This window comes from Ranitomeya imitator, chromosome 3, assembly GCF_032444005.1.
Source record: "Ranitomeya imitator isolate aRanImi1 chromosome 3, aRanImi1.pri, whole genome shotgun sequence".
Classification (NCBI taxonomy): domain Eukaryota; kingdom Metazoa; phylum Chordata; class Amphibia; order Anura; family Dendrobatidae; genus Ranitomeya; species Ranitomeya imitator.
In genome coordinates this window covers 698,339,001-698,360,195 of record NC_091284.1, presented here as the reverse complement: position 1 = coordinate 698,360,195, position 21,195 = coordinate 698,339,001, and the positions used below count along the sequence as shown (strand labels likewise).

General features: G+C 43.1%; 1 protein-coding gene across 4 annotated transcripts in view; it reads right to left on the bottom strand.

Annotated features, from left to right (window-relative positions):
• KIF5A (kinesin family member 5A) overlaps positions 1-21,195 on the bottom strand; it is a 228,895-nt gene that overhangs the window by 117,890 nt on the left and 89,810 nt on the right. For all 4 annotated transcript variants that reach the window (XM_069758567.1, XM_069758565.1, XM_069758568.1 and 1 more), the window contains exons 2-5: positions 7,196-7,283; positions 6,283-6,356; positions 5,751-5,855; positions 1,931-1,979 (exon numbers count right to left, since the gene is read on the bottom strand). In XM_069758567.1, coding sequence (XP_069614668.1) covers positions 1,931-1,979; positions 5,751-5,855; positions 6,283-6,356; positions 7,196-7,283 — 316 coding nt within the window. The remainder of the gene's footprint in view (positions 1-1,930; positions 1,980-5,750; positions 5,856-6,282; positions 6,357-7,195; positions 7,284-21,195) is intronic.

Genomic DNA, 21,195 nt, shown 5'->3' with positions numbered 1-21,195 from the left:
TCGGCTTTGCCCGCAGTTGGGCAAAGCATACTGCGCGTGCGCAAGGCGAGATTGCATTGCGCACGCGTGTCCTATGGAGGAAACCTAATCAAATTCAAGACAATATTGCGGCCAGCGGGAAAGGAAAGGGTGCATGAAAGAACAGAAAACACTGCCCATCTGACCATTAACAGAGCCCGCCAAATTCAGGTGACAGAGTCCCTTTAAAGGGGTATTCCAGCCAAAAAAGGACAGGTAAGAACTATGAGATCATTGGGTCCCATTGCTTCAACCCTAACAGATCATCAACGTGCTTTATTCCTCCCTGGTCTATGACACTGAAGATTTGTGACCAGCCGCTCCATTCAACTCCTCCAAGTCGTGGTCTTGCAGCCAAGCAAGAAAGGGGTGCACAAGTGCTAAATTCTGGTGATTGATGAGGACTCACATTTATCTAGTAATTATAATCTATCCACTCAATAGGTGATAATTTGTTAAAGCCAAAAAATACCCTTAGAAATGCAATAAATGGGTTATTTCTGCGCTGCCAGTATTAAAGATGGAAAAGAAGAACAATATCCAGGAATGCGACGTATTAGTCAACACGTTTGTCCGAACAAAGAAGTTTGGAACTTCGAAACGCATTGACTAATAAACCGCATTCCTGGATACCGTTCTTCTTTTCCATCTTTAATACCGGCAGTGCAGAATTAACCCATTTATTCCATTTCTAAGGGTATTTTTTAGCTCTAACATATTATCACCAGTGCACTACACATACAGAACCTATGGACAAAACGCTACAGAACAACACACAACGTGCAAAGCCCTAGTGAGAATATACGGTAATTACATTTCCAAATTGTGAGTTCTAAAAGAAAAAAAAACACCCAGTCTTCCAAGAACGTGGGGTATCTCCAAATATATTTACATGCTGATAAAGAAACTAGTACATAGGATAGATCGGGAATCTGGGAATGTAAAAAGTAGGGAGACGATCTCTGCGCTGTGATGTCAGCAAAACAGAAGTAAGTCAGGCAGGACTGAAGAACACAATCCCATTCTACCACAGAGGGTCTCATGCTTTAAGCTTCAAACAGGGTCCTTGCCCCTTACAACGTGTGTAATCTAGCATTGGTCATTCAACACAGCAGAATATACCAGCCCAGACCTGCAATATACTCATGGGACAGACACTCGTTCTCGTGAGAACGCTGCCATAACTCGCATTTCCTACAGAATTGGATGTGACACCGTCTTGGAACCAATCTAGGGCATGAGACTAGAGAAGTGCATCCTCACAGCCTCCAGCGAGTGACAGATCGTAATCCAGAATGAATGCACTAATTTGATCTTCTAATGAGGAAGATGTTCGCACATTCTACCTGAATGTATAATCAGCTAATAATTGCTCATTTGCATACACATGCCATGCCTTGTAATAAACGAGGCTGCGGTATATATGGGGACGGGTCAGCTGCAGGCAGCTCTCTATCTGTGTAACCCATAGATTTGTTAGCTTATACATGTATAAACCAAGGATTTGGCACAACAGGATGAGATTCACAATAATTATATTTTTTATCATTTTCTTGCTGAACGGATTGGATTGTACAATGGGATCTCCTAGATTTAGACTATAGTCCTGCCTTGCGATATTGGATCCATACATGCCACCTAGCATCTAGGTTCTGTTATCTGACGATGGCTCTCTCTGGCACTTCTGCTGGATTTGGACTGACCTCCAGGGCCAACCCATTGCTCTCCTCGCCTAGTCATCCGCTCTCTACACCTCATCTTTCTCTATTGGAAAATATATAAGAACTCATTATTCTTGTCTCCTTTCTGAAACTCCTCACTGATGTTCACACATGAAAAAGCAATGTAACACTATATACAACGTAACAGGTTACTTATATTTTGCAAATCTTCAGCTCTATAAACTACTTACCATCCAGCAGGTCTCTGATTTTATCCAGGTAAATCTCAAAATAGGACACCTGAAGACATGACAAATACCACCATTAGGATCTTAAGAAACTGTATATCTCTAGAAACACATACCAATGTAATCAATCCCGAGAAAACACTCCCAGAACATTAGCAAATCTCAAGGGACCGACCAAAGCATCCTGAGACCTGCAGGTGGTGGAAGTGACCAAGTACAGAGAAAAGCCGAAACAGATCTAAGTTGATTGTATTGTAACAGATGTCATCAAGTTTGGGGTGGATTTTGTATCTGTAGCATATTTTCTGTGGATTTTCACATCAAATTCCACCCTCTGCAATGTACTGGGTAAAGTCTGTGGCAAATCCACGGCTTGTGAACATATCCTGAAAGGAGATGCCCACTACTTAAGATATTGATGACCTATTCTACAGTCATGGCCGAAAGTGTTGGCACCCTTGAAACTGTTCCAGAAAATTAAGCACTCCTTCCAAAAAATTATTGCATATTATTATACACAGATTTATTTCTTTTGAGTGTATTGGAACAATACAAAAAAAAGATGCCCACTACTTAAGATATTGATGACCTATTCTACAGTCATGGCCGAAAGTGTTGGCACCCTTGAAACTGTTCCAGAAAATTAAGCATTCCTTCCAAAAAATTATTGCATATTATTATACACAGATTTATTTCTTTTGAGTGTATTGGAACAATACAAAAAAAGGCAAATTGGACATAATTTCACACAAAACTCCCAAAATGGGCCGGACAAAATGCACCCTGAACTTAACACACTTTGCAATAAATACCTGCAATCAATCACCATCACCAAGCTTCTTACACCTCTCAACTGGAATTTTGGACCACTCTTTTTGCAAAGTGCTCCAGGTCTCTCAAATTTGAAGGCTGCATTCTTCCAACAGCAATGTTAAGATCTTTCCACAGGAGTTCAATGGGATTTAGATCCTGACTCATTGCTGGCCACTTCAAAACTCTCCAATGCTTTGTTTCCATCCATTTCTGGGTTCTTCTTGAAGTATGTTTAGGGTCATTGTCCTTCTGGAAAACCCATGACCTAGGATGCAAACCCAGCTTTCTGACACTGGGCACTACATTGCAACCCAAAATCCTTTGGTAATCTTCAGATTTCATGATGTATTGCACACATTCAAGGCACCAATGCTACAGGCTGCAATAAAACCCAAAAACACCTTTGACCTCCACCATATTTTAATTTCGGTACTGTGTTGTTTTCTTTGTAAGCTCTGTGCTTTCCCAGGCAGATTTTGGCTTACTCATGTACATTTTGGCACTCTGCAGTCTAGATTTTTTTTATAACTCTCTGTGTCAGCAGTGAGGTCCTCCTGGTTTCCTGCCATAGCGTTTCATTTAATTCAAATGTTGATGGATAGTTCGTGCTGACACTGATGCACCCTGAGCCTGCAGGACAGCTTGAATTTCTTTGGTACTTGATTGGGGCTGCTTATCCACCATCCAGACTATCCTGTGTTGCAGCCTTTTATTAATTTTTCTCTGCTGTCCACATCCAGGAAGATTAGCTACAGTGCCATGGGTTGTAAACTTCTTGATTATGTTAACGCATCATGGGCAAAGGAACATCAAGATCTCTGGAGATGTACTTTTAACCTTGAGATTGCTGATTTTGTTCAACAATTTTGGCTCTCGAGTCCTCAGACAATTCTCATCTCCTCTTTCTCTTCTCCATGCTTACACACAATGCAAAGATTGAGTCAACTTCTGCCCTTTTTATCTGGTCTCAGGTGTGATTTTCATACTGCCCACACTTGTTACCAGGTGAGTTTGAATGAGCATCACATGTATGAAACAAAGTTGTTTACCCGCAATTTTCGAAAGGTGCCAACAATTTTGTTATGTCGAATTTGCCATTTCTTCATCTGTCTTTTTGTGTTGTTCCAATACACACAAAGGGTGCCAACACTTTCAGCCATGGCTGTATACCCATATTGACAAACAGTCTGCTCTCCTCACTGCTGTGCTATGATATGTGCTTGAGCACAGCAGACCTGAGCGTAATTATCTGACAGATTTTGGCTCTAACCTCTATCAGCCTCATTACAAACACTAGTACCTCTCCTCTTATCGTGCTTTCAGTTCTGTCAATCATAAGCAGACATCCACATAGAAAAGGAAAAGAACGCGCCCTCAATATAGCTTAGAACAGGCTCTATGTGAGACATAATGACAACGCATTCAGAGTTGGGGAGGGGCAATGCATTAGACATCAACAATACACTTGCTTTGTTGATGCTAATGTGTATTTGGTCCTGCAAATAAAAGCTAATTTGAGTTTAAAAGGAGAAATACAAAAAGTGATAATAGGACTCAATTTCTGCACCAATGCCCCTCCACACACACAGAATGTCAGATATGTGAGCTGAAAGCTGGCAATTAATCAAACTTAGCTCTGCTGTGTTCAAACACGTCATTACACTGCAGTGAGGAGAGCAGACTGTTTGTCAATGCTGCTATGGGGGCGTGTTCTTCTTTCCCCAGTGGGTTGCTTCTTGCTGAAGATTGGTCAGTGTCAAAGAGAGGAAGAAGTACACACCCCCAACGAAATCTATCTGGTAATGCCCACTTAGACTTAAAAATGTTACTGTTTTGGAGAGGCGAAATAAAAAAAAGTTCTATTGTCTTCTGCAGTGCCAATTACATCATCTGTCCAGTTAAACATGAAAAAAGTTGATGAAAGATCCTCTTTAGGATAAGTTCACACTGGACGTTTTTGCTGCGTATTTTTGCTGCGTTTTTTTATGCTAATTTTCAGCTGCTTTTTACAGTACCAACAAGCACACACATTGTTTTTTTGTGTAATCAGGATTTTGTGCTTTGCTGCGTTTTTTTGACATAGAGCATGTCACTTCTTTCAGCGTTTTTGCTGCGTTTTTTCACCCATTGACTTGAATGGGTGTTGAAAAAAACGCAGCAAAAACGCAGGTATCATTATTTGCTGCGTTTTTGCTGCTGAAAATCCAAGGACATTAGCCTGGACAAAGAGAAAAAAAGCACCAAATACGCAACAAAAAATGCACCAAAAACGCACCTAAACCTGCGTTTTTGACGCAGCTTCGTTCCTGCCAAGATGATCAGATTTTGCTGCAGAAAAAAAACAGCAAAAACGCCCTGTGTGAACTTACCCTTAAAGGAGTAGAGCTGCCACCTGAGAATGGCCATGAAACAGTGTCTGCATCAGCACTGTTCATGCTCCATACACTGGTTACATCCAGCCACTAATGGAACTGCAAACAGCTGATCAGTAGGGGTGTCGGGTGTTGATCCCCACCAATAAGATATTAATAACCTGTTCTAAGGATGGGCCATCAATATTTAAATAATAAACAACACATTTAAAGCTAATTCAATGCTAAAAGAACAAACTATTTTAGGGGTCCCTATTGCAAATTACCCAAATGCATCAGCAATTAGTAGTGATGAGTATCAGACCTCAATTGTAAAGTCTAGTGACACAATAGAAAGGACCTGGGAATTATATTACACATTATTATTATTATACATTTTTATAGCGCCATTTATTCCATGGCGCTTTACATGTGAACAGGGCAAATATAGACAAGTACAATAAACATGAGTAAAACAAGGCACACACAAGTACAGGAGGAGAGAGGACCCTGCCCGCGAGGGCTCACAGTCTACAGGCGTGTCTCTTATGCAATGTCTTCATACAGAATTTGATTCTTTATTTTTTATTCTTTATTTTAGAAACGTGAACATAAAGTAATATACAGTTTAGTTACTCATGTACAACGTAGTTTTTTACCTTTATATGGAATTCCAAGTTCTCATCCATGGAATAGATGTGGTTAAAAATATCCCTAGCGATCCTGGGTATTATTCCCATCAGCTGAGGATCATGGAGCTTTCCCTGAGGAAAAGTAGAAAATCACAGTTTGCATGTTACACCTCAGACACGACAAACTCTTCTACAGAGCCCTTCATTTTTTGATACGCACTTGATAGAAGTTTCATTAGAACTGGAAACTAAGGGCCCGATTCATCAAGGTGATAGAATCTGGAGTAAACTATCTTCAAAGGTCTTAACATTTGAGCAGCTTTTGGCATTCTTACACTAGTCTAGGGATGGGATGCATGGAAGCCCACCAAGGAAAGCCATTAACATTTTCACCAGAAATATATTCCAGTCCCTGACCAGATTGACATTTTAGATATCAGATGTACCTAATTCATTTAGTTGTGTGGACATCTTACTCCAGTGGTGCCCTCAGTAAGACTGGGATGCAAAAACCCAAATCTTGACGAATAGGGCGATTAGACTCTACACAAATACTTACCTCCATGGTGTGGGTCTTTCCAGAAGCTGTCTGCCCATAGGCAAAGATGGTTCCATTATAACCGGCCAGCACATCTGTGGGGAAAAAGAAACTCCTTAGTACACACGTTATATAATTTTTGAATGTTTGATTTCCATATTAAACTAGGTCACTATCCCTTCGTCATTAAAGGTAATCTGTCAGCAAGCTCCACGCCACCCCACCCCTCTCCACATGCATACCTTCCCAAACCTTTATGTAAGTCAATGAAAGATAAACGCATTGGTGCCTGAGTTTGGAGAAATCCATGATTTTCATAATATGCAAATGAGACAGTAAGTGCTTTGTCACGCCCAGAGCAATTATCAAAACTTTATGAGTGATAGTTCAATATATCTATGACATCAGGTGCTGGCCAGGAACTCTCGCGCCTGTGTAGGTTACCGCTATCCTCGCTTCAGTGCACCAAGGTGTCTGGCTCAGGCACTGCATTCAGCGTTCTACTGCGCATGTGCCAACCAGCCAAGCTGTATGCGCACAAGAAGAGAAAAGAGGACACGGCACATCAAGGTAAGGAGGGTTGGTCTTCCTAACAGATTCCCCTTAAGAGAGGTTGTAATTAGGGCAGAACTCTAGTGTGCTTACATCATGAGAAAAGCATTTTCTTCCCTACGGCCACGTTCACACGTTCAGTATTTGGTCAGTATTTTACCTTAGTATTTGTAAGCCCAAACCAGGAGTGGGTGATAAATGCAGAAGTGGTGATGTGTTTCCATTATACTTTTCCTCTTATTGTTCCTCTCCTGGTTTTAGCTTACAAATACTGATGTAAAATACTGACCAAATACTGAAAGTATGAATGTGGCCAAATTCTCAATGTTGTAAGACGCATGGCTGAAAAGTAGACAAAGCATAGAATGCACAAAAGATTTACCTTTGACAATTTGCATAGCACAGGCATGGTAGACTTGCTCCTGAGTCGTATTTGGTGGAAACACGCGATCGAAAGCATAAGGTTTTCCCTAGAATATACAAAAACAATACTTTTTATGGAAATATATTACTAAATTACATTTTTACAAGTTTTTCATCAATTGCATGTGTATTATCTTCCAATACAATATTTCAATATAAAAAATAACGTTATGTAATAATTTAATCAATTCTCCTTAAACTCCCTGTGAGGCTGTGGCCTCTGATACAGCTAGGGGGCGCTGTTTGTTCTCCCCAGAATGTGCATGCAGACGGATGAAGTCCATAGGTGTGCATGAGAGTCACAGATCTCCGGTCCGGGTTTTCCAGGTGGCTGAAGGCCACAGGTTTGTGTGTGTTTAAAAGCCCTGCAGTAAGGGGTATGGGTGTATCAGGTGTCTGGCCAGGTGAGGCCAAGTGTGCGAGGTGCACGTCAGTGTCAGTCTGGTGTGTGCTGGTCTGCAGAGTGCATGGAGGCGAGCAGAGCCAGCACCCAGGGCAGCTGAATAGCCTGGCACCCGCAGTGTACACAGAGATGCAAGTCGTCCATGGTACTGGTCTCGGATGTGGACAGTCCTGTGCCCGGAGGTGGATATCCTGTGCCCGTAGGAGTTGGATGTGGATAGTCCTGTGCCCGGAGGTGGATGTCCTGTACCCGAAAGAGGACTAGCATGTGTAACGATTGCAAACAGGTGGATATGGTGCCCGGCTGCTATCCGAAGGATATCCTGAACTGTGTACGACTGTGTGAGTAATGAGTCTGTAAGAGACTGTGATACAGCGATGCAGGACACCCACGAGAACTAGTCAGAGGAGGGCTGGCGTGTGCAGTGTCTGCAACATATGAGGCTGTGTGTACGGAGACGTATAGAGACTGTGAGATGGCGTGCGGTCGCCCAGGGAAACTGGACAAGGGAAGTCTGGTCTGTTTAGGGACCGCAAAATCTAAAGCCATGTGATATGCATTACTTTGAACTGGTGTAAATTGATCACTGAAGTTATATGCATTTATGTGAAGTGGACTTTAATGCTGTGAAGAAACACATTAAAAGAGACTTTTGTGTTTGAATTTGTGGGTCACTGCTTCTTCACTGCGTACGAAGCTGCTGCAGCTTTACATCCAACACCCTCCCCAGCTTTCTCAGCAAACTAACAAAACTGAAAAGTTTACATATTCAATGAAAATACGATATCAGCCTCCCAAGACAAAGAAGGCATATAACGTACTACTGATTCATCATCTGCAACTGAGCTTCCTCCACGATGAAGCGCAAGAAACTGGTAGCCGGAAGACCGAAGTTGTGGAGGTAACTGTATGCCCCACAGCAGAAACTGGCAGACAGAAGATTGCATGTCGCCTGCCCACCATTAACACCCGAAGGCTCAGCAGCACATAAAGCCGGAATCATCATAGAGACATCTGTAAAAAGGATCTAGTTGCCTGCCATGCAGGTAGTGTCCTACTAAAAGGGACAGAGAGAAAGTGAGGAACTTGTGTGAAGCCTAAGGCAGCAAGGGGCTACAACACAGATCAGAGAGGAAGGCTTCCAACCCCACCTGGCTAGGGGGTTCCTGAATCGCTTCCAACCACACCAGCACCTGTGATCCGTACCCTGGACTGTGGCTGCCTTACACCAGTAAAAAGGTAAAGAGACTGCAACCTTGTGTGCTCTAGTTCTTTCTGGAACTACAGCATCGTTACACCGGGAGCCCTGGGGGCCCAACTTCACCTGTGGGAAGCCATACCATCCATGCTGCCATAACATCACCACAGTGGACCCCTTTAAGCAGCATCGGTTGTCCCTGATCGAATACCACAGGTGGCGTCACGAACAAACTTTGCTTCCCATTTACTTCAACCCCTTTTATTGGACGCCCAGGGCCACGGATCGAGTCACGGCCGCCGTAACCACCCCTTTAACGACCACTGGACTAGGCCCGAGTACCCCAGGGTCCTAGCGGGCGCTCCAAACATACACCATTTCAAAACAATACTTTAGAAATTGTGTATTTAAGGAAAACATCTTTAATGCAAAACTCAAAGTGGACTTAAAAGTTTTCTTATTTAGCAAATAAAGCTTGTTCATTGTATAACGGAAAATGGTATTTTTCATTTATGTTTTGCATCAAAAGCTCTCCTTTATTGCTTAAGGCCACGGGCACATGCTGAGTATTTGTTGAGTTTTTTAACCCAGAATTTGTAAGCCAAAACCAGTAGTGGAACAATAAGGTCTCCGATAAAAAATTGGATTGCACTCTGACTAATGTTAGTCAATGATTCTGTGTTCATCTTCAATTTTTTTCTCAGCTTGGATCAGACAGCATGCTGAGAGTGACCGCGAAAATCAGCAGAAGAGACTCGAAAATGAAAGTCAACGGGTACGAGAAAAAACTTGCACAGCACACAGACCATGCATGTGCCATCCAATATTTACGCACACATCTCAAAGGAAACTCGATATTTCATCAGTCATGTAAAGTAATTTAAGTGTGACCTGTCAGAACAGAATAGATATACATACATAGAATAGATAGAAAGATGTCATAGAGGTATATAATTAGTGCAGTGCTTGTGTAGTTTAAATGTACATGTATTTAGCTAATAATTAAATAAATAAATAAATGTAAAAAATGATGTGGGGTCCCCCTAATGTTTCTTAAACAGCTAAGGATAAGCCGACAGCTGGGGGCTGATGTTTATAGTCTGGGAAAGGGTTATTACCCATGGAGGCTATTAATATCAGCTTACAGCAGTATACTTAGCCTTTACTGATTATTAACAAGGGCTGAATAAGAATATCAGCTCTCAGCCTCCCCAAGAAGTTGCACATCTATTAGATGAACCAATTCTGGCACTGAGCCTCCGCTATTCCCACTTTACCAGGTGCGATGGCAAGTGGGTTGATAGCAATTGGAGTTGATGTCACCTTTGTATTGTCAGCTGACATTAAGCCCAAGGGTTAGTAATGGAGAGGCGTCTATAAGTCACCACCATTACTAAACCCATTGCCAAATGTACTAAAGACACAGACCGAGTAAAGTCCTATATTTGGAAGAAACACACAAATTCCCCAACCCTCTTTTAGCCATTTATTACTGTAAAAATAATAGAACACAATATCCTTCACCTGTCTGCAGATAATCCCTATATGATGCTGTCTCACAAAGAACTACAGCTCTGCGACATCCTGATGGTTTGTTGAGCATAATGCGACCGCTCAGCAAGCCAGCCGGAACACAATGAGACAGACAGGAGTGTGATTATGCTGCTGCGTTTTCTAGGGCTGAAATGAGTAACGTCACTGGAGTGCATAGCCGATGAACCCCGCTCACCTTACTGACGTCACCACCTCCATCATGAGATGAAAGTCATCGGTGCGGTACGGTATGATAGCCGAGTCACCGCCCATTCCCATTGATTGATTCTTCCAGTCTTGTGACATCAGCGCAGACATCTTTGAAATCCAGTGTGGACACTTGCAGGTTGGGGCTCAGGACGCCTCTGTACTGCACAGTGTGCTGAGGTGAACACACCACAGCCTCACCAAGCTTACTGTGCAGGACAGAGGCGTCCTGAGCCTATTGTAGACCCCCTACTTCCTGTTCGCTCATGAAATGTGCATGTACATTAGCAGCAATAAAATGATCTACCCTATATTTTATATGCAAGTGTCTAATGACAGTGTCATTGTGAAGGGAGGAGGAGGTGATCTGTGATATCACCCACTGTATATGGTAGATCTTGTGTTTTCAGGTGTCACCTGTCATTGTAATTCTTGTCTGTGACGATAATGAGACTTCTCATAAGCCTTCCTGAAAGAACAGGAAGTATGAATCTAAGATAGCACCAGTAGCCTGTTTTTATAATTGCAAGATTTCTACATTTAAAAAAAGAACAAATTGTCATATGAAAAAAACATTCCTCAAAAAAACATTTACCATAAAACCCTAAATTAAACACATTTTTTGATAATAGATCCCTGTGAGCTGGCCAAAAACATCTGATGAATATCGGCCAAACCCATGGGACCAGACAACTACTGAATTTGTCCCGAACTGTACCCCAAAGGCTCATGGTGTAATCACATATTTCATGCTTTTGTCTGGTAGGTGCATGCAATATATTAGTCTGGCAGATGTCTCTACAGGCTCCATGGAACGTCCTAGGTTCATTATCAAAGCTTTTCATTCTTTTCCCACTATGAAAGCTCGATCTTCATTTTCCCAAACTTTGATATTAATTAATATGATTACTATGCCTCATGTTCAAAGAGGAATGTCTGTTAATTACCTCAATCAATAATTACCAAAAATATGAGGCAAGCAATGCTCCCAAATGACCTGAGATCTAAGAGAATTTAATTAATCTCATGAAAAAAAAACAAAAATACTCAGCTACTAAGAACGAGCAAAATACAACGCAAGGACGGTTTCAGACAACTGATATTCAGGGTCTGAGTGCGGACTACAATGTCCAGACTTCCCGAGAGTCTGAACTCAACACGCTAACATATGCCTAAATCTGACACCAGTCTCAAGCTTTGTTCACACTTGTGTTGTGGATTACCTTCACAATATAGTCTGCCAGATCTGTAACATGTGGGATATCACTGGTGCAAAGTGGCTTATAATATGGTCTGTAGGGATCTGTCAGTGTTCATCATTCTTATAGGAAAAATAGCTATTAGAGATGGGTGAATTTATTGGAGTAGATTTGGATTCTGCTTGAATTTTACAAAAATCTGTATTCTTCAGAGCACAGATTTTCTGGAATTCGATCCATGAGAATTCAGCAACAATGGAGGCCAGCAGTGCCAAATTGTTAAAAAAAACTAAAAAATTAAAAACATTACTCACCTAACCGCTGTTCAGGTCTCAGGACCTCTTCCTAACACAGTCTAGTGCTAGTGTCTTCACCCTAGAACAGGACGTTCACCCAAAACCAGGTCTCACAGGTCACAGCACGAGGTAACGTCAGGATGTGTCGAAACGTCATGATGTGCCCCACAATCATAGGCCTGGTCTCAGACAGAAGTCCTGTTTTAGAGTGAAGACACCAGGGCCTGGATCTCAAGAAGCACCATCTACAGAATGGGAGGAATAGAACTAAGCAACAGCACATGTGAAAACGACTTGGGTGTACTAAAATATCACATACTATACATGCGCTAACAGTTTGATGCTGAAGCAAATAAGACAGACACAATTCTAGGATGTATTAAGAGAAGCATAGCGTCTCTAGATCACGTGAAGTAATTATCCCCCTCTACTTCTCCTTGGTCAGGCCTCATCTGGAATATTGTGTCCAGTTCTGGGCACCACATCTTAAAAAATATATATCGAAAAACTGGAGTAAGTTCAGAGAATAGCTACCAGGATAGTAAGGCGACTGCAAAGTATGTCCTACAAGGAACGGTTAAAGGATCTGGGAAAGTTTAGGTTGCAAAAAAGAAGGCTAATAGGAGACTTAATAGTTGTCTACAAATATCTGAAGGGATGTCACAGTCTAGAGGGATCATCATTATTCTCATTTACACATGGAAACAAGAGAAGCAATGGAATGAAACTGAAAGGGAGAGATACTGATTAGATATTAGAAAAAACTTTATGACAGTGAGGGTGATCAATGAGTGGAACCGGCTGCCACGAGAAGTGGTGAGTTCTCCTTCAATGGAAGTCTTCAATCAGAGGCTGGACAGACATCTGAGATGGTTTAGTGAATCCTAAATTGGGCAGGAGGTTGGACACAATGAACCTGGAGGTCCCTTCGAATTCTAAGGCCGGGTTCAGACCTAACGTATCAAAATATGGTCCGTTTTTAATAATACTCAGAAAAGTTCCTGAACAGTGATCCGTATTCAATGCGAGGATGCAATTTTTTCTCCAAAAATTATCCGTGTGTCATCCGCATGGCATCCGTACAGCGAGATTTTCTCGCCAGCTTGCAAAATGGACATAGAATGGATCCATGTGCTCAAATATTCGTGAAAACATATATACAGTATATATATATATATAAACCCCGACAGGATATGAGACATGGTTTACATACAGTAAACCATTTCATATCCCTTATATTTTTACATATTCCTCACTACTAATGTTAGAAGTGTCTGTGTGCAAAATTTGGGAGCTCTAGGTGTTAAAATAAAGGGTTAAATCACGGAAAAACTGGTGCGGGCTCCCGCACAATTTTCTCCGCCAGAGTAGGAAAGGCAGTGACTGAGGGCAGATATTAATAGCCTAGAGAGGGACCATGGTTATTGGCCCCCCCTCGCTAAAAACATCTGCCCCCAGCCACCCCATAAAAGGCACATCTGTATGTTGCGCCTATTCTGACACTTAGCCTCTCTCTTCTCACTCCCGAGTAGTGGTGGGATATGGGGTAACAAGGGGTTAATGTCACCTTGCTATTGTAAGGTGACATTAAGCCTGGATTAAGCGTACAATAAAGATATTAAAACCCCACGTGTGTATTTATTTCATGACAATACTTTATTCATAATGTGTGTTTTTTTAACCCTTTATTACTATTGGATTAATAATGTATAGGTGTCTTATTGACATCTCTCCATTATTAACCAGGCTTAATTTCACCGTACATTAGCAAGGTAACATTAACCCCTCATTACTCCATATCCCACCGCTACAGGGGAGTGGGAAGAGAGAGGTTAAGTGCCAGAATAGGCGCATTTCACAGATGTTTTTAGCGGGGGGGGGGGAGGGTAGGGGGACAGTAACCATGGTCCCTCTCTAGGCTATTAATATCTGCCCTCAGTCACTGGCTTTCCCACTCTGGCGGAGAAAATTGTGCGGGAGCCCACACCAGTTTTTTCCGTGATTTAACCCTTTATTTTAACACCTAGAGCTCCCAAATTTTGCACACACACACACTACTAACATTATTAGTGAGGAATATGTAAAAATATAACGGATATGGAATGGTTTACTGTATGTAAACCATCTCTCATATCATGTTTGGTTGGATAAGGAGAAACTTAAATAAGCCTGGCTTAAACAAAAGGTCAAAAACCAAAAAATAGAAATGCAAACAGCAGCAGGTTTTTGCAAAAATGAAGACGTTAAAACGTAACTTTTACTTCATAGTCTTTATAAAAAATAATAGACGAACTGTGCCACTAAGGTGCTAGTGCTAACATATACCACGAACAAACACAGAGACAAACACCCCATAAAAAAGTTTTTTGCCACGGACCCCTCGTATCGGGCCACAAAATGGTCACCAATTAAATCAGAGAAAAATACACCAGACTACTCATAGAGTTTACCGTACCGTATTATTATTATTATTATTTATTATTATAGCGCCATTTATTCCATGGCGCTTTACATGTGAGGAGGGGTATACATAATAAAACAAGTACAATAATCTTGAAAAATACAAGTCACAACTGGTACAGGAGGAGAGAGGACCCTGCCCGCGAGGGCTCACAATCTACAAGGGATGGGTGAGGATACAGTAGGTGAGGGTAGAGCTGGCCGTGCAGCGGTTTGGTCAATCGGTGGTTACTGCAGGTTGTAGGCTTGTCGGAAGAGGTGGGTCTTCAGGTTCTTTTTGAAGGTTTCGATGGTAGGCGAGAGTCTGATATGTTGTGGTAGAGCATTCCAGAGTAGGGGGGATGCACGAGAGAAATCTTGTATGCGATTGTGGGAAGAGGAGATAATAGGGGAGTAGAGAAGGAGATCTTGTGAGGATCGGAGGTTGCGTGCAGGAAAGTACCGGGAGACGAGGTCACAGATGTATGGAGGAGACAGGTTGTGGATGGCTTTATATGTCATGGTTAGGCTTTTGTACTGGAGTCTCTGGGTGATGGGGAGCCAGTGCAGGGATTGACAGAGGGGAGAGGCCGGGGAATAGCGGGGGGACAGGTGGATTAGTCGGGCAGCAGAGTTTAGAATAGATTGGAGGGGTGCAAGAGTGTTAGAGGGGAGGCCACAGAGCAGGAGGTTACAGTAGTCAAGGCGGGAGATGATGAGGGCATGGACTAGGGTTTTTGCAGATTCTTGGTACCGTATAAGCGGGAACCTCCCCCTACCAAAGCAGATGCGGCAGGGATACCATATATCACCGTGTGCACAAAAAACGGTACACCATGTGGTGCCAGGTATAACGGGGTAAAGCTATTAACGGAGCTCCTCTATAAAGGGTGTACAACCAATGTAGGTAAGACCCAAAATGGCAATGTAAACATACGATATGCTAAAGAATACCGCAAGCATAGTAATACAACATAAAGAGCACGTTATTCTGAGGAACAGGTATCTCCCAAACAAAAGACCAGACAAACAATAACTCCGTTTCCCAATACCGGGAACTTATCACGGTGTGTGTCTAAAGTGTCATCTAGTGGGATTAAATCCTGTGTTTCTCAATACATATGTACTCGTATACTCATCTGCTGGTACTGAAGTTTATCACAGTCCTTCTGCAGGTATTAGATATATAGCTGGACCCTCTAGCGGTTCTTTCAGACATCCGCCCTACGATATCTGGCTAGAAGTATGCCTCCCGACGCGTTTCTTCCTGAGTGGATTCATCAGGGGATTATGGCATGATGATGAGCAATCGCTAGTCTACTTACTGACGGTCGGCCTTTATAACAAGAAAGCGCCGACACTCATGGGCGCGCACTTCCGGACGCCCGGGTTCCTACTTCTGGTCCAGGCGGGCGCCGACGCCAAACGGCGGCGCGCGCACGTCTGGCCAGCCCCAGAAAACCCGTGACGTGTCAAACCTCGGATATGTCAAAGCGCATGCACCAAATCGTGACGCGCACATCTCCCCGGCAACCGAGACGCTCATAGTCAAACAAAGGTAGCGTCATTTCCGTAAGTTTGCCATTCCTGCATAATAGCAACACGGGGGTACGTGCTTTTTTAGGAGTGAGGCGCAAATATATGGTCATCAATCTATGGTGAACCATTCAACCAATGCTGCCCCCTACTGCTATAGGACGGGTAGAAAATACCCCAAAACCGAAAAAGGTATGTACGGGTAAAGAAAACTATCCATAAAAAACTATTGTTACCGATACCAACATGGAAGGCCTAAGAAGAGGTATTCATATCAAAAAAACACCTAGACCCAAAAGAAAAAATATAATGAAATCAAAAAATAAATAATGAAATAAAAATAATACACGTTCTACACAGGGTGACACGGCAGACCCTAAAAAATGGGAAAGATAGAAAAAGAGTGATACTACACTTACCCCTATTATATCCTCTCTATCCTGATCCCTACCTCACGCGGAGGTTGGCACCCTAAACCTGCGCAGTGGCGCCCCCACTCGACGGCGGCTATCCCTAGATAGGTGATGCCCTGATACAACCTATCCCTATAGGAAGGAAGAAAAGCTTAGTTGGTCGTTGAGGCCATGTGGTGTTGTGGTCTTCAATCGAAATATCCATTTGCTTTCTCTTTGCAAAATGTTCCTGTCCCAGTCACCACCTCTTTGGGGCTGATGTACTTTGTCTATCCCCATGAACTTTACGGCCTTCAGATTGCCTTGGTGTACCCTGTTTATGTGGTTGGCCACAGGGGTATCTCTGCCTCTTATCGTGTCCCTGTGGTGTTCACCCACCCTCCTTCTCAACTCTCTACTTGTCTTCCCGATATACTCCAAACCACATTCACAGTTCATCTTGTAGATTACTCCTCTCGTCTTACAGTTAATAAAATGGTTAATATAGAAGGTTTTTCCTGTCACATTACTGACAAACTCCTTTCCTTGGCACAGTGCGCCGCAGTATTTACAACTGCCACATTTATAGCACCCTTTCACCCTCTCACCCAACCATGTGGAGTTTACTTGGGGGAGGGGTGAGGTAAAATGGCTGTGGACCACTCTATCTTTAATTGAACGGCCCTTTTTAAAAGTGATTTGTGGGACCGGAGTAAGAACACCCTTAAGATCATCGTCCATCTGGAGGATTGGCCAGTGTCTTTTTAGAATTTCCCTCATATCCATGGCCCCGTTAGTGTACCTCGTGATCAATCTCACATGTTCATCCCCTTCTTTTTTAGGGGTGGGTATTAAGAGATCCTTTCTCTGTTTTTCAAGAGATGCACTGTAAGCCTCCTTAAGGATATTGTCAGGGTACCCCCGTTCTCGGAAACGTGCTCTGAGATCATTAGCCTGTTCACAATATGTGGAGGGCTCAGAGCAGTTCCTACGAACCCGTAAATACTGTCCTTTGGGTATACCTTTCTTGAGGGGAGCAGGGTGATTTGACTCCCACCTCAGGAGGGAATTAGTAGATGTTGGTTTTCTGTACGTACTCGTACTCAATTGGCCATCATTTCTTTTTTCAATCAGGACATCTAGAAATGGTAATCTATTTCGGTCCATCTCATAGGTAAAATGCAGGCCTAAATCATTATGATTAAGTCCTCCTACGAAGGATACAAAACTCTCCTCACTGCCCTTCCAGATGACGAAAACGTCGTCAATGTAGCGAAGCCACATGACGACGCTATCCTCCGTGGACGATGTTTCACTGAACACGATGTTCTCCTCCCACCAGCCCAGGAGCAGATTTGCATACGAGGGGGCACAAGGGCTCCCCATCGCGGTGCCCCTGAGCTGGTGGAAGTACACACCATCAAATAAAAAATAATTTTTCGTCAGACAAAATTCTAGGGCCTTCAGTACAAAATCGTTATGCCTACAAAATTGTAGACCTCTTGTATTCAGGAAGTACTCCACGGCCATAATACCTTTACTGTGTGGGATAGAGGAGTAAAGTGCCTCCACATCTATGGAACACAACAACATATCTGTGTCAAGTACCACACTTTCAAGTTTCAAAAGAAGGTCCGCCGTGTCACGTGTGTAAGAACTCAAAGAAACCACAAAGGGGCGCAGAATACGATCTACGTACAACCCTAGATTTTGTGTGAGGCTACCGATCCCCGACACTATGGGTCTCCCTTTAAGGGGGTGAATACCCTTGTGTAGCTTGGGTAGACAGTAAAAAGTCGATACCACAGGATGTACAGGTATCAAAAACTCCATCTCACTGGCGTCTATCAGTTTATCATTAAACGCCTCTGTTACCAAGGCTCTTAGCTGACCATGATACATCCTGGTGGGATTTGTCTCGAGTTTTTCATATCCCATCTCTTCTTGTAGCAGGGAGTGACATAGATCTCTGTATTGTGCTGCATCCATGACTACTACATTCCCCCCTTTATCTGAGGGTTTAATAACCCTGTCTCGGTCTTTCTCTAGTTCACACAAACTCATCATCTCCTTTTTTGTCAGATTATAGGGACCCCCCTTTTTTGGTTTGGATTCCAATTCAACCAGATCTCTAGTCACCAAATTCAAAAAAACATCAACCGGACTTAAGTCGCCCATAGCGGGTGGCATGCGTTTACTTTTGTTTTTGAGGTTGGTGAATGGACCATCCCCTCTATCATTTGGGTCAGTCTCACTAAGATGGTATAGGAACCTAACGTCACCCAGAAGGTCCTCATCTATGCCCAATTCTAGACACCGTTGAAAGTGTGGTACTTGACGCAGATATGTTGTTGTGTTCCATAGATGTGGAGGCACTTTACTCCTCTATCCCACACAGTAAAGGTATTATGGCCGTGGAGTACTTCCTGAATACAAGAGGTCTACAATTTTGTAGGCATAACGATTTTGTACTGAAGGCCCTAGAATTTTGTCTGACGAAAAATTATTTTTTATTTGACGGTGTGTACTTCCACCAGCTCAGGGGCACCGCGATGGGGAGCCATTGTGCCCCCTCGTATGCAAATCTGCTCCTGGGCTGGTGGGAGGAGAACATCGTGTTCAGTGAAACATCGTCCACGGAGGATAGCGTCGTCATGTGGCTTCGCTACATTGACGACGTTTTCGTCATCTGGAAGGGCAGTGAGGAGAGTTTTGTATCCTCCGTAGGAGGACTTAATCATAATGATTTAGGCCTGCATTTTACCTATGAGATGGACCGAAATAGATTACCATTTCTAGATGTCCTGATTGAAAAAAGAAATGATGGCCAATTGAGTACGAGTACGTACAGAAAACCAACATCTACTAATTCCCTCCTGAGGTGGGAGTCAAATCACCCTGCTCCCCTCAAGAAAGGTATACCCAAAGGACAGTATTTACGGGTTCGTAGGAACTGCTCTGAGCCCTCCACATATTGTGAACAGGCTAATGATCTCAGAGCACGTTTCCGAGAACGGGGGTACCCTGACAATATCCTTAAGGAGGCTTACAGTGCATCTCTTGAAAAACAGAGAAAGGATCTCTTAATACCCACCCCTAAAAAAGAAGGGGATGAACATGTGAGATTGATCACGAGGTACACTAACGGGGCCATGGATATGAGGGAAATTCTAAAAAGACACTGGCCAATCCTCCAGATGGATGATGATCTTAAGGGTGTTCTTACTCCGGTCCCACAAATCACTTTTAAAAAGGGCCATTCAATTAAAGATAGAGTGGTCCACAGCCATTTTACCTCACCCATCCCCCAAGTAAACTCCACATGGTTGGGTGAGAGGGTGAAAGGGTGCTATAAATGTGGCAGTTGTAAATACTGCGGAGCACTGTGCTAAGGAAAGGAGTTTGTCAGTAATGTGACAGGAAAAACCTTCTATATTAACCATTTTATTAACTGTAAGACGAGAGGAGTAATCTACAAGATGAACTGTGAATGTGGTTTGGAGTATATCGGGAAGACAAGTAGAGAGTTGAGAAGGAGGGTGGGTGAACACCACAGGGACACGATAAGAGGCAGAGATACCCCTGTGGCCAACCACATAAACAGGGTACACCAAGGCAATCTGAAGGCCGTAAAGTTCATGGGGATAGACAAAGTACATCAGCCCCAAAGAGGTGGTGACTGGGACAGGAACATTTTGCAAAGAGAAAGCAAATGGATATTTCGATTGAAGACCACAACACCACATGGCCTCAACGACCAACTAAGCTTTTCTTCCTTCCTATAGGGATAGGTTGTATCAGGGCATCACCTATCTAGGGATAGCCGACGTCGAGTGGGGGCGCCACTGCGCAGGTTTAGGGTGCCAACCTCCGCGTGAGGTAGGGATCAGGATAGAGAGGATATAATAGGGGTAAGTGTAGTATCACTCTTTTTCTATCTTTCCCATTTTTTAGGGTCTGCCGTGTCACCCTGTGTAGAACGTGTATTATTTTTATTTCATTATTTATTTTTTGATTTCATTATATTTTTTCTTTTGGGTCTAGGTGTTTTTTTGATATGAATACCTCTTCTTAGGCCTTCCATGTTGGTATCGGTAACAATAGTTTTTTATGGATAGTTTTCTTTACCCGTACATACCTTTTTCGGTTTTGGGGTATTTTCTACCCGTCCTATAGCAGTAGGGGGCAGCATTGGTTGAATGGTTCACCATAGATTGATGACCATATATTTGCGCCTCACTCCTAAAAAAGCACGTACCCCCGTGTTGCTATTATGCAGGAATGGCAAATATACGGAAATGACGCTACCTTTGTTTGACTATGAGCGTCTCGGTTGCCGGGGAGATGTGCGCGTCACGATTTGGTGCATGCGCTTTGACATATCCGAGGTTTGACACGTCACGGGTTTTCTGGGGCTGGCCAGACGTGCGCGCGCCGCCGTTTGGCGTCGGCGCCCGCCTGGACCAGAAGTAGGAACCCGGGCGTCCGGAAGTGCGCGCCCATGAGTGTCGGCGCTTTCTTGTTATAAAGGCCGACCGTCAGTAAGTAGACTAGCGATTGCTCATCATCATGCCATAATCCCCTGATGAATCCACTCAGGAAGAAACGCGTCGGGAGGCATACTTCTAGCCAGATATCGTAGGGCGGATGTCTGAAAGAACCGCTAGAGGGTCCGGCTATATATCTAATACCTGCAGAAGGACTGTGATAAACTTCAGTACCAGCAGATGAGTATACGAGTACATATGTATTGAGA